Genomic DNA, 14,895 nt, shown 5'->3' with positions numbered 1-14,895 from the left:
AGGCATCTCCTGACATCTAACGTATGGAGTTAACTTTCTTTAGGGTTAGAAGGATTAGGGATAAATGAACGTAAAACTATCTCCTGCTATCTGTGAAACTGTGATGCTACCTTTGGTAAGTAGGCTGGGTCCGGCCTAAGGATAACTCTATCCTGTAAAAATTCTGTATACGGGGGAAGTCTAGAAAGCGCCTGGATGTCTCCTATTCTGCGAGCTGATGTTATAGCTATCAGGAAAGCTGTTTTGAGAGATAACATTTTGACTGAGGCTTCATTTAAGGGCTCAAAGGGGTCTTTCGTTAGAGAGAAAAGGACTAGATTTAAGTCCCACGGTACCATTTTATTTCTATGTAACGGTCTAGCTCTACCGACCGCCTTAATGTATCTCGACATCCAATAGTTGCTAGCAATATTACGTGAGAACAGGGCACCAAGTGCTGAAACCTGTACTCTCAGTGTGCTTGTGGAGAGATTTAACTCTAACCCCCACTGCAGAAATTCTAATATTTGGCGTATCGGTACCCCTTCATTGATGTTAAATTCTGAGGAAGTTAGGAACTTCCTCCAGGTTCTAGAGTAGATTCTCGTTATCGGCTTTCTACTTTTTAAAAGGGTATCAACCAAATTAGAGGAGAAGCCTTTATTTTTTAATAATGACCGCTCAAACTCCAAGCCGTCAAATGGAGTCCCGTCACTTGCGGATGGAATACCGGCCCCTGGGAAAGTAAATTCGGAATGTCTGGTAACACCCAGGGTTCGCCTACTGACATTGTCCTGAGCCATGCGAACCAGGTTCTCCTGGGCCAGAAAGGAGCAATCAGAATGACCTTCGCACGATCTTCTCTGATTTTCCTCACCACTAGAGGTAACAGGTTCAACGGTGGGAAGGCGTAAGCCAGAATAAAATCCCATTTTATGAGGAATGCATCCCACTGCCAGCGGATTTTCCCTGGGATTTAGAGAACAAAAGTCTTTTGCTTTTTTGTTTTCTTTTGTAGCAAATAGGTCCACCACTGGCCGACCACATAGGCGGACAATCTGCTTGAAGACGTCTCCATTTAGAGACCATTTCCCTTGTTTTAGAGTATTGCGGCTGAGAAAGTCCGCTTTTATATTCTCCTTCCCTGTGATGTGGAGAGCAGTCAAAGATTGAAAATTCTCTTCTGCCATCCGGAGCAGGCGATCTGTGATCTGCATCAGAGTCTCGGAACGTGTACCACCTTGATGATTTATATAGGAGACTGCCACCTGGTTGTCCGAGAGGATCCTGACGTGGTGGCCCTGCAGATACATGAGGAGTTTTTTAACTGACAACTCAATTGCCAATAATTCTCTCTGATTGGATGAAGACGTTGAGTATGGTTCCCATTGACCCTGAACCACAATGTCATCCATGTGAGCCCCCAACCTGAGGAGCTAGCATCCGTAGTTATTACCCGGGATACATCTATTATCCAGGGAACTCCTGCCGACAAATTATCCCTATCCAGCCACCAATTTAGGGATTCAAGAGTCGCCGGTTCTAAAATTATAATTTTCCTCCAGTATATACACCCCTCAAGATCCTGTCATTAATCAAAAGATCTTTCTGAAAGGGTCTAGAATGAAATTGTGCCCACCTTACCGCTGGGATGCAAGATGTGAGGGACCCCAGCAGGGACATAGCTTGTCGAAGGGTCATAGAGGGTGTATTAATCGCTTTTAATACCTGATGCTGAATCTGATTTAATTTATTTTCTGGAAGGAGACACTGTTGTGTAGTTGAATCTAATAATAATCCGAAAAACTTTTGAATTTTTAGGGGCTGCAACCGGGATTTTTCATAATTAATTATCCAACCCAGACGTTCCAACTTAACTCTGGTCAACTCTAATTGAGATAAACAGTTTTCCGCCAAGTTCCCTGCTATGAGGAAATCGTCAAGGTATGGGACAATAAGAATATTAGATTCCCGCAAATGAGCCATAACCTCCGCAACTATTTTTGTGAATACTCTAGGGGCAGACGTTATACCGAAGGGAAGTGCTCTATACTGAAAATGATGAACCACTCCCCCCATTAACACTGCTACCCTCAAGAACTGCTGGAAATCTTCATGAATGGGCACATGATAATAGGCATCTTTTAAATCGACTACTACCATAAAGCAATTTTTGAACAGCATTTTTATTGTTGACATAAAACGGAGAACATTGAGTTTGCTAAATATACTATTTATTACATCCAAAGGAATTTACATAATAAAAATGGATATTAAATATCAAGTACATAAATTACGTGAATTACCCAGGTGAGTTAAATTGACCAAGGGTCCACATTGGAGAACCAGACAAAATAGGCTAATGTAGCATATAAATAATAGAGCAGCGACTTGGTGTAATTTGTATCACTAAACACTATCCCTTGGCACTCAGTGCTCCATCAGAGAACCACCCGCCGCTGCATAACAGTTGTGTGAAAACAACAGCCTATTTATATCAAAGATTAATGGTAATAATTACCCATTGCTAGTTTCCAGTTCCTGTGAGGACCTCGATCACCCCAACGCGCGTTTCGCGTGCTTTCAACAGCCTCGCTTCCTCAGGGGGCGTGGCTAAATCTGAATCTCAGTCTCATATAAATACTAAGCCATTCCGGTCACATGGCCTTGCGGCTACCCATCAGTGCCTAATTGCAGTGCGCTTGCGTTAGTTCGGCGTCCTGCCGCCATGGTAACCCATGACGTCGAATCGCCGCTGGTGTGCAATCTTGTGTTGTCCCTAATGTGCGCTTGCGTTAATTCGGCGTCCTACCGCCATGGTAACCCATGACGTCGAACCGCCGCTGATGTGCGATCATGTGTTGTTCCTAGTGCTGAGTGCGTGTCACATCCTACTGCGCTTGCGCAAATCTCATATCCCTCTGCTCCGTCAATCCACATAGTGGAGCCACGCCTACCCAGGTCACGTGAGCGGGCCGGCGCGAAGCCCACACTACGCCCCCGGAGAGACGGAGAGTCCACCATGCAGAGAGAACAACAGAAAGAGGGCATGCTAAATGCGCTAAAGCTATTCATGCATGAATAAGGCTAACCAAACCATGCTTGCAGATTGAAAAAAGTGCAGATAGTGCTGGTTACTACATGTCACTACCATTAACTGGTGTGACCAGTCATGTGATGCTATAATGATATAAAGTGCTTGCATACACTCCTTTGTGACAATGTGAATATGCAATAAAAGTACTACGTATATATAATATCAATCCATACATGAAAAATTGATTAAAAAGCAAATGATTGAATACACATAGAGTATAATCACAAGAAAATTTCCTTTTCTGTAAACACAGGGAATAAATCAGAGGCGATAGTCACCATATACTGATTATATATCACATGATTCTTTTGATGGCTCTTTGTCCGGTATATCCTGATCAAGTCCTTTAATTCTATATGGTGCCATTTTCTTTATTTCATCTTTAAAGTGCTGATCAGGTGCCTTCCGATATACTTATTTCATTTGCGATAGTTCATTTACAGTGCATCAATCAAAGCTGAGTGAACAAAATAAACAACAAACTCACAATTAAAAACACATAGACTAAGACATAGATTTTATAATCTGGATGGAGTGTAATGGAATGAGATGGGCAATTTATGGGAGGGAATATATGTTAACAAAAATACTACAAATAGGAAGAAAAGCCATATGTCTCATTCAGCCCCTTAGGGGTCAGGGTCCCCAAAATGGTGATCCACCTACATTCCCTTTGTGCTAGTAGGCGATGAATATTATTATTTATTATTATTATTATTTATTGTTATAGCGCCATTTATTCCATGGCGCTTTACAAGTGAGGAGGGGTATACATAATAAAAACAAGTACAATAATCTTGAACAATACAAGTCATAACTGGTACAGGAGGAGTGAGGACCCTGCCCGCGAGGGCTCACAATCTACAAGGGATGGGTGAGAATACAGTAGGTGAGGATAGAGCTGATCGTGCAGCGGTTGGTTGATCGGTGGTTACTGCAGGTTGTAGGCTTGTCGGAAGAGGTGGGTCTTCAGATTCTTTTTGAAGGTTTCGATGGTGGGCGAGAGTCTGATGTGTTGTGGTAGAGGGTTCCAGAGTAGGGGTGATACGCGAGAGAAATCTTGTATACGATTGTGGGAAGAGGAGATAAGAGGGGAGTAGAGAAGGAGATCTTGTGAGGATCGGAGGTTGCGTGTAGGAAAGTACCGGGAGATGAGGTCACAGATGTAAGGAGGAGACAGGTTGTGGATGGCTTTGTACGTCATGGTTAGGGTTTTGTACTGGAGTCTCTGGGCAATGGGGAGCCAGTGAAGGGATTGACAGAGGGGAGAGGCCGGAGAATAGCGGGGGGACAGGTGGATTAGTCGGGCAGCAGAGTTTAGAATAGATTGGAGGGGTGCGAGAGTGTTTGAGGGGAGGCCACAGAGCAGGAGGTTGCAGTAGTCAATCACCTCCTCTAATCCCTCATTGGATATGTTCAATACCCCTAACTCGGAGCAACCCAGGGTTACATTTGTGGTATTCTTTGAAATGGCGTGGGATGGTTTTTAATTTTGAAATATCCTTTTCTATTTCTGCCGCCATGATGTCCCTGACATGCTCCCGTGTGCGGGTACCCAAACGTCTTGACGTTAACCCAATGTAGATCTTGGGACAGCTGCATACTGCATAATAAATGACCTGAGTCGTATTACAGGTAATATGATGTTTTATGTGGTAATTTTTTCCTTCCACTGATTCAAACTCGGATGTTCGGCTAATATTTTTGCATGAAATGCAGTCTCCACATGGGAAACATCCCGTGGGTGGGCCTCTTGAGCCAAATGTGTTTTTTGGAATAGAGGGAACATAGTGGCTAGATACTAGGATATCCTTGAGATTTCTACTCCTTCTAGACGTCATCATTGGACGTTCTGTCAGGAGTTTAGAGAGTGTTGGATCAGTCATTAGTACTTTCCAGTGTTTCTGGAGGCAATCCCTCATAGTGGTCCATTCCCCATTGAATGTGGATATGAACCGGATTACGTTGTCCTGTTTTGGTTTTTCCTTATTCTGGGGATATAATAAGGCCTCACGTGTTTGAGATTTTGCCCTTAAATACCCTTTCTTAATACATCGATTGCTGTAACCTCTAGATTTAAATCTCTCTCGGAGGTCATCAGCTTGTTTCTCAAATTTGGATTCGGAGGAGCAAATCCTTCTCATCCTGAGGTGCTGCCCCACCGGGATGGCCCTAATTGTGCTACCAGGATGACCAGAATCTGCATGCAACAGGGAATTGACAGAGGTGGACTTCCTGTATACATCAGTCTGCAGGTAACGATGTTCATCAACCTCAATTTTAACGTCCAGGAAGTCCACCACCGCCTTACTCATTTGGTACGTTAATTTGATATTGAACCTGTTGCAATTTAAATCCTGCATAAATTCCTGCAACTCGTGTTCAGACCCCTGCCAGATTATAAACAGGTCATCAATGTACCTCAGCCAGCACTGCACATGGTCTGCGGTCCGGGATAAAGAAATAGAGGATATTCAGACCAAATTAAAACAAGACATATCTAGTGAGATGCTGGTAGCCTTTAATACTGAATTAGAGCATTTAGAGTATTTGGCGGTGGGGGCGCCCGGGCCGCAGACCATGTGCAGTGCTGGCTGAGGTACATTGATGACCTGTTTATAATCTGGCAGGGGTCTGAACACGAGTTGCAGGAATTTATGCAGGATTTAAATTGCAACAGGTTCAATATCAAATTAACGTACCAAATGAGTAAGGCGGTGGTGGACTTCCTGGACGTTAAAATTGAGGTTGATGAACATTGTTACCTGCAGACTGATGTATACAGGAAGTCCACCTCTGTCAATTCCCTGTTGCATGCAGATTCTGGTCATCCTGGTAGCACAATTAGGGCCATCCCGGTGGGGCAGCACCTCAGGATGAGAAGGATTTGCTCCTCCGAATCCAAATTTGAGAAACAAGCTGATGACCTCCGAGAGAGATTTAAATCTAGAGGTTACAGCAATCGATGTATTAAGAAAGGGTATTTAAGGGCAAAATCTCAAACACGTGAGGCCTTATTATATCCCCAGAATAAGGAAAAACCAAAACAGGACAACGTAATCCGGTTCATATCCACATTCAATGGGGAATGGACCACTATGAGGGATTGCCTCCAGAAACACTGGAAAGTACTAATGACTGATCCAACACTCTCTAAACTCCTGACAGAACGTCCAATGATGACGTCTAGAAGGAGTAGAAATCTCAAGGATATCCTAGTATCTAGCCACTATGTTCCCTCTATTCCAAAAAACACATTTGGCTCAAGAGGCCCACCCACGGGATGTTTCCCATGTGGAGACTGCATTTCATGCAAAAATATTAGCCGAACATCCGAGTTTGAATCAGTGGAAGGAAAAAATTACCACATAAAACATCATATTACCTGTAATACGACTCAGGTCATTTATTATGCAGTATGCAGCTGTCCCAAGATCTACATTGGGTTAACGTCAAGACGTTTGGGTACCCGCACACGGGAGCATGTCAGGGACATCATGGCGGCAGAAATAGAAAAGGATATTTCAAAATTAAAAACCATCCCACGCCATTTCAAAGAATACCACAAATGTAACCCTGGGTTGCTCCGAGTTAGGGGTATTGAACATATCCAATGAGGGATTAGAGGAGGTGATATTCATCGCCTACTAGCACAAAGGGAATGTAGGTGGATCACCATTTTGGGGACCCTGACCCCTAAGGGGCTGAATGAGACATATGGCTTTTCTTCCTATTTGTAGTATTTTTGTTAACATATATTCCCTCCCATAAATTGCCCATCTCATTCCATTACACTCCATCCAGATTATAAAATCTATGTCTTAGTCTATGTGTTTTTAATTGTGAGTTTGTTGTTTATTTTGTTCACTCAGCTTTGATTGATGCACTGTAAATGAACTATCGCAAATGAAATAAGTATATCGGAAGGCACCTGATCAGCACTTTAAAGATGAAATAAAGAAAATGGCACCATATAGAATTAAAGGACTTGATCAGGATATACCGGACAAAGAGCCATCAAAAGAATCATGTGATATATAATCAGTATATGGTGACTATCGCCTCTGATTTATTCCCTGTGTTTACAGAAAAGGAAATTTTCTTGTGATTATACTCTATGTGTATTCAATCATTTGCTTTTTAATCAATTTTTCATGTATGGATTGATATTATATATACGTAGTACTTTTATTGCATATTCACATTGTCACAAAGGAGTGTATGCAAGCACTTTATATCATTATAGCATCACATGACTGGTCACACCAGTTAATGGTAGTGACATGTAGTAACCAGCACTATCTGCACTTTTTTCAATCTGCAAGCATGGTTTGGTTAGCCTTATTCATGCATGAATAGCTTTAGCGCATTTAGCATGCCCTCTTTCTGTTGTTCTCTCTGCATGGTGGACTCTCCGTCTCTCCGGGGGCGTAGTGTGGGCTTCGCGCCGGCCCGCTCACGTGACCTGGGTAGGCGTGGCTCCACTATGTGGATTGACGGAGCAGAGGGATATGAGATTTGCGCAAGCGCAGTAGGATGTGACACGCACTCAGCACTAGGAACAACACATGATCGCACATCAGCGGCGGTTCGACGTCATGGGTTACCATGGCGGTAGGACGCCGAATTAACGCAAGCGCACATTAGGGACAACACAAGATTGCACACCAGCGGCGATTCGACGTCATGGATTACCATGGCGGCAGGACGCCGAACTAACGCAAGCGCACTGCAATTAGGCACTGATAGGTAGCCGCAAGGCCATGTGACCGGAACGGCTTAGTATTTATATGAGACTGAGATTCAGATTTAGCCACGCCCCCTGAGGAAGCGAGGCTGTTGAAAGCACGCGAAACGCGCGTTGGGGTGATCGAGGTCCTCACAGGAACTGGAAACTAGCAATGGGTAATTATTACCATTAATCTTTGATATAAATAGGCTGTTGTTTTCACACAACTGTTATGCAGCGGCGGGTGGTTCTCTGATGGAGCACTGAGTGCCAAGGGATAGTGTTTAGTGATACAAATTACACCAAGTCGCTGCTCTATTATTTATATGCTACATTAGCCTATTTTGTCTGGTTCTCCAATGTGGACCCTTGGTCAATTTAACTCACCTGGGTAATTCACGTAATTTATGTACTTGATATTTAATATCCATTTTTATTATGTAAATTCCTTTGGATGTAATAAATAGTATATTTAGCAAACTCAATGTTCTCCGTTTTATGTAATTTATGCATGAGTGGTTCTAAATAATTGGATATCTTTATCTCACTGGTACCTTTCTAATGATTTTTATTGTTGAGTTGATGGACTCCATCTTAAAAGGTATGTTTAACCAGATAACTATTAAGATGTCTGAGATTTATAATGGCCCTATAAGTCTTATCAGGTTTCTGAATAAGAAACAGGGGAGAATAAAATCCCTTCCCTCTATCAGACTTTGGAACCTCTATAAGTACGTTTTTAGAGCAAAGAGACCACACCTCTTCTTCTAGAGCAGATTGTTCTAGGGGAGAAGAAAGCAAAGGAGTTAACTTAAAATTATCCCGTGGAGTACAGTAAAACTCAAGTGTGAGACCCCGAGAAATAGTGTTTTGTACCCAAACACTATTCGTGATCTCTGACCATTCTGAATAGAAATGCAACAGTCTACCCCCACCAGGATTTCTAGTCATTTGTCCTCCTTCTTCCTCTCCTTTGAGAAACGACGGAACATATATCCTGTACCTCTTCTACGTCTATCATCCCATCTAGACCGATCTCTTATAGGTGAAAAGGCACGCTTTCCTCCGCGACCAAATATTTTCTTATTAAAGGGACGACGATAGGACCCAAGCAGATTGGGGAACTTCTTTTTGTCGTCCCCTGCTTTCTCTAGGAGTTCATCCAAGGTGGGCCCAAATAAATAATCCCCTTTACATGGAATGGCACAAAGTTTTGATCTCGTTTGTATATCACCTGGCCAACATTTTAACCATAGGGCTCTCCTCGCCGCATTCGAGAGTCCTGCAGCTCTAGCAGCCATTTTAACAGAGTCAATGGAAGCGTCCGACAAGAAGGCAGCTGCTTCCTGAATCACCGGTAAGGCAGTCAGAATAGAATCCCGTGACGCACCCTCTTTCAACTGGGTCTCTAACTGATCCAGCCAAACCATCATTGACCTGGCTGTGCAGGTCGAAGCCACCGCAGGTCTTAAGGAACCGGCTGCCATTTCCCAGGTACCCTTTAGAAAGGTGTCCGCTTTTCTATCAAGGAGGTCCTTAAGGGTTCCCATATCCTCAAAGGGGAGAGAGGCCCGTTTTGCCACTTTGGCTATTGCCGCATCCAATTTAGGGGCTTTTTCCCAATTGGTGACTGCTGGGTCATCAAAGGGATACCTGCGCTTTTGTGCTGTGGTAAGGAACCTTTTTTCTCAGGCTTCTTCCACTCCTTATCAATAAGTTCTTGAATTTTCTCATTGAGCAGAAAAACCCTACGTTTTCTCTGTTCCAATCCACTAAACATAATTTCCTCCTTGGAAAGCTGGGGTCTTGGTTCTGTTATGCCCATTGTTCCTCTGACCGCTTTAACCAACTATCTATCCTCTCAAGGGGTAGACAGAAGTGAGCGGTATCTTCGTCCGAGGAAGAGGACGATGCACCTGAACCGGCGAAAACTTCCTCCTTATCCTCCTCCGCTGAAGAATCGGAGAACAATGGAGCTTTATATTTAGAACTTCCCGCTTGAGATAGACCCTTTAAGGGTACCGTCTCGCAGTGGCACTTTGGTCGCTACGACGGCACGATCCGTGACGCTCCAGCGTCGCTCCAATATCGCTCCAGCGTCGTAGACAGCGGTCACACTTTGCAATGTACGGCGCTGGAGCGATAATTTCATGACGTATTTGCGATGTAGAAGCCGTTGGTTACTGTGCGCACATCGTATACAACCCTTGTTACACGATGCGATCATGCCGCCACAGCGCGACACTTGACGACGAAAGAAAGTTTCAAACGATCTGCTACGACGTACGATTCTCAGCGGGGTCCCTGATCGCAGTAGCGTGTCAGACACAGCGATATCGTATGGATATCGCTGGAACGTCACGGATCGTGCCGTCGTAGCGACCAAAGTGCCACTGTGAGACAGTACCCTAAGGATTGTTTGACCTCCATCCTGACCATCTCTTTCAAGCTTGCGGCCATAGTAAGGGATTCCTCTGCTACCTGAGGAGGTAAGTAAGGCAATCTAATCCATGTAGATATAATGCTCTCACCCCCTCCCCCTTCCTGAGACCTCACCGTCTGCTGGATACAGGGGCCACATAGTTTTTTAGGGCACGAATCAGGTAAGGGAACCCCGCAGATGCCAAATTCTCTGTGCTTCGCCTTACTGACACATTTCTTCCCCTATAATAAAACATACGAGGGGAATCATGTCACTGGGTGAACTTTCACGAAGATCACTTACCAGCGGCTGCCCAAAGAAAGGTACCGGAGTATGAGGGGGATTCCTCCTGGCTGATGCTCCAGACCCCTGTCTGGAGGAGCTTTTGCGGCCAGATTCACTACTCCTTCTATCGCGTTCCTTTCCTTGGGGCTTCTGGGATACCTCTTCCAGCAGCTGAGGCTGCAGTACATGCTCGTCCTCCATACTCACAATAATATGAAGCCAGAAGCAAGGAACCACGATCCGGAGTTCTTCTTATAACCCCTCCCCTGGTCAGCAGTTATGCCTAGCGCTCCCCTGATTTGCTGTCTGCTTTCCCCCCAGATGCAGGCGGTCATCTCTGGGGCTCCGAACGCAAGCAGCGCCATTACTGGTGGGCGCCGCCATCTTGGATACACTGCGCATGACCCCGAAAACCCGGAAGTGACTGTCGGCTCCACCCCTGATGTCACCCCGGCTCCCAGCGCTTCCTGTCGGCGCTTAGAGCGGCGTGGGACGCCAGGCAGACCAGCAGCACACCGGGTGGCGCCACCAAATTCGCCGCCGCCATCAAATGCGCCGCCACATACAGAGACCCCAGCCACACCGTCCTACAGGGAAAAGGAGACCAGGGAACATACTTACCCAGCGCTGGTCTCGGAGACAGGACACCACCGGCGACCGCTCCCTGCTGAAATGCCACTGCCGTGCAGCCCTGCCAGGACCACCGTGACATCTCCAGGATCTCCGCACCGGCCGAGGTAGGAGACCCCCCCGCTACCTGAGTCGGCCGGCCAGCCTGGGATCCTTTTGTAAATTCTGCAGGATCCCGTCCCTTTAGGAACAGGAAACCAACTGATAAGTGGGAGAGGTGCCGCCCTTTTGTATCTGTGAGTTTCCTGTTCCTAAGGGGCGGATCCCCTCTCTCGTGGTGCTGTCATGGGAGTCCGAATAAAATAAGCATTCCTCAGGTCCAGAAGTGTCATAAAACAATCTGGGAACTGGATTTTGACAAGTTGTTTTTATTGACTCCATTTTGAACGTTTGAGCCTTTAGTGAATTGTCCAGCTTTTTCAGGTTGATTGTCCTGAAGGATCCGCCTGGTTTCTTCATCATAAACAGTGGGGAGTAGAATCCTTCTCTTTTTTTCTTTTTTCCTTCCCTCCCCTGCCCAGGACTTGTGGTATGTTCAGACCATGTTCCTGCACGGTCAGACACAGCCATTACACAGGGGCACATTTATGAAATTATCTTGGGACAGGAACATTTTTTTTTAACACATCCAATTGTGGAAGTTATTATTATACTAAGATCTTTTAACCCCTTCATGACCCAGCCTATTTTGACCTTCATGACCTGGCCATTTTTTGCAATTCTGACCAGTGTCCCTTTATGAGGTAATAACTCAGGAACGCTTCAACGGATACTAGCGATTCTGAGGTTGTTTTTTCGTGACATATTGGGCTTCATGTTAGTGGTAAATGTAGGTCGATAATTTCTGAGTTTATTTGTGAAAAAAACGGAAATTTGGCGAAAATTTTGAAAATTTCTCAATTTTCACATTTTGAATTTTTATTCTGTTAAACCAGAGAATTATGTGACACAAAATAGTTAATAAATAACATTTCCCACATGTCTACTTTACATCAGCACAATTTTGGAAACAAATTTTTTTTTTGCTAGGAAGTTATAAGGGTTAAAATTTTACCAGTGATTTCTCATTTTTACAACAAAATTTACAAAACCATTTTTTTTAGGGACCACCTCACATTTGAAGTCAGTTTGAGGGTTCTATATGGCAGAAAATACCCAAAAGTGACACCATTCTAAAAACTGCACCCCTCAAGGTGCTCAAAACCACATTCAATAAGTTTATTAACCCTTCAGGTGTTTCACAGCAGCAGAAGCAACATGGAAGGAAAAAATTTACATTTAACTTTTTAGTCACAAAAATTATCTTTTAGCAATAATTTTGTTATTTTCCCAAGAGTAAAAGGAGAAACTGGACCACGAACGTTGTTGTGCAATTTGTCCTGAGTACGCTGATACCTCATATGTGTGGGTAAACCACTGTTTGGGCGCACGGCAGGGCTCAGAAGGGAAGGAGCGCCATTTGACTTTTTGAATGAAAAATTGGCTCCAATCTTTAGCGGACACCATGTCGCGTTTGGAGAGCCCCCCCGTGTGCCTAAACATTGGAGCTCCCCCACAAGTGACCCCATTTTGGAAACTAGACCCCCCAAGGAACTTATCTAGACGCATCGTGAGCACTTTAAACCCTCAGGTGCTTCACAAATTGATCCGTAAAAATGAAAGTACTTTTTTTTCACACAAAATTTATTTTAGCCTCAATTTTTTCATTTTCACATGGGCAACAGGATAAAATGGATCCTAAAATTTGTTGTGCAATTTCTCCTGAGTACGCCGATACCTCATATGTGGGGGTAAACCACTGTTTGGGTGCACGGCAAGGCTCGGAAGGGAAGGCGCGCCATTTGACTTTTTGAATGGAAAATTAGCTCCAATTGTTAGCGGACACCATGTCGCGTTTGGAGAGCCCCTGTGTGCCTAAACATTGGAGCTCCCCTACAAGTGTCCCCATTTTGGAAACTAGACCCCCCAAGGAACTTATCTAGATGCATAGTGAGCACTTAAAACCCCCAGGCGCTTCACAGAAGTTTATAACGCAGAGCCATGAAAATAAAAAATAATTTTTCTTTTCTCAAAAATGATTTTTTAGCCCACAATTTTTTATTTTCCCAAGGGTAACAGGAGAAATTGGACCCCAAAATTTGTTGTCCAGTTACTCCTGAGTACGCTGATACCCCATATGTGGGGGTAAACCACTGTTTTGGCACACGTCGGGGTTCGGAAGGGAAGTAGTGACGTTTTGAAATGCAGACTTTGATGGAATGCTCTGCGGGCGTCACGTTGCGTTTGCAGAGCCCCTGATGTGCCTAAACAGTAGGAACTCCCCACAAGTGACCCCACTTTGGAAACTAGACCCCCTAGGTAACTTATCTAGATGTGTGGTGAGCACTTTGAACCACCAAGTGCTTCACAGAAGTTTATAACGTAGAGCCGTGAAAATAATAAATGTGTTTTCTTTCCTCAAAAATATTTTTTTAGCCCAGTATTTTTTAATTATCCCAAGGGTAACAGAAGAAATTTTACCCCAAAAGATGTTGTCCAGTTTCTCCCGAGTACGCTGATACCCCATATGTGGGGGTAAACCACTGTTTGGGCACATGCCGGGGCTCGGAAGGGAAGTAGTGACGATTTGGAATGCAGACTTTGATGAATGGTCTGCGGGCATCATGTTACATGTGCAGAGCCCCTGATGTGCCTAAACAGTAGAAACACCCCACAAGTGACCCCTTTTTGGAAACTAGACCCCCCAAGGAACTTATCTAGATGTGTGGTGAGCACGTTCAACCCCCAAGTGCTTCATAGAAGTTTACAACGCAGAGCCGTGAAAATAAAAAATCATTTTTCTTTCCTCAAAAAAGATGTTTTAGCAAGCAATTTTTTATTTTCACAAGGGTAACAGGAGAAATTGGACCCCAATATTTGTTGCCTAGTTTGTTGTGAGTACGCTGATACCCCATATGTGGGGGTAAACCACTGTTTGGGCGCACGTCAGGGCTCGGAAGGGAAGTAGTGACATTTGAAATGCAGACTTTGATGGAATGGTCTGCGGGCGTCACGTTGCATTTGCAGAGCCCCTGATGTGCCTAAACAGTAGAAACACCCCACAAGTGACCCCATTTTGGAAACTACACCCCCCAAGGAACTTATCTAGATGTGTGGTGAGCACTTTCAAACCCCAAGTGCTTCACAGAAGTTTATAACGCAGAGCCGTGAAAATAAAAAATAATTGTTCTTTCCTCAAAAATTATGTTTTAGCAAGTCATTTTTTATTTTCGCAAGGGTAACAGGAGAAATTGGACCCCAATAGTTGTTGCCCAGTTTGTCCTGAGTACGCTTGTACCCCATATGTGGGGGTAAACCACTGTTTGGGCGCACGTTGGGGCTTGGAAGGGAGGGAGCACCATTTGACTTTTTGAACGCAAGATTGGCTGGAATCAATGGTGGCGCCATGTTGCGTTTGGAGACCCCTGATGTGCCTAAACAGTGGAAACCCCTCAATTCTAACTTCAACACTAACCCCAACACACCCCTAACCCTAATCCCAACTGTAGCCATAAACCTAATCACAACCCTAACCCCAACACACCCCTAACCACAACCCTAACCCCAACACACCCGTAACCCTAATCCCAACCCTAACCCTAATCCTAACCCTAATCCCAACCCTTACCCTAATCCCAACCCTAACCACAACTGTAACCCCAACACACCCCTAACCCTATCCGTAACCCTAACCACAAGCCTAATCTTAACCCT

The 14,895-nt window shown here is 44.5% G+C and overlaps 2 protein-coding genes across 6 annotated transcripts in view; one reads left to right on the top strand and one right to left on the bottom strand.

Annotated features, from left to right (window-relative positions):
- The window catches only part of DUSP18 (dual specificity phosphatase 18), a 67,722-nt gene that overhangs the window by 19,629 nt on the left and 33,198 nt on the right, over positions 1-14,895 (bottom strand). The window lies entirely within an intron of this gene.
- Positions 1-14,895, top strand: part of C1H5orf52 (chromosome 1 C5orf52 homolog) — a 45,224-nt gene that overhangs the window by 14,287 nt on the left and 16,042 nt on the right. The window contains exons 2-3 of one of the 3 annotated variants that reach the window (XM_077291881.1): positions 1,801-1,923; positions 10,834-11,249. In XM_077291881.1, coding sequence (XP_077147996.1) covers positions 10,834-11,249 — 416 coding nt within the window. In that variant the 5' untranslated portion in view covers positions 1,801-1,923. The remainder of the gene's footprint in view (positions 1-1,800; positions 1,924-10,833; positions 11,250-14,895) is intronic. The other 2 variants (XM_077291872.1, XM_077291891.1) reach the window with 2 other exon arrangements.

This window comes from Ranitomeya variabilis, chromosome 1, assembly GCF_051348905.1.
Source record: "Ranitomeya variabilis isolate aRanVar5 chromosome 1, aRanVar5.hap1, whole genome shotgun sequence".
Classification (NCBI taxonomy): domain Eukaryota; kingdom Metazoa; phylum Chordata; class Amphibia; order Anura; family Dendrobatidae; genus Ranitomeya; species Ranitomeya variabilis.
Note: the sequence above shows the minus strand (reverse complement) of the source record. Positions and strands in the feature narration are given on the sequence as shown.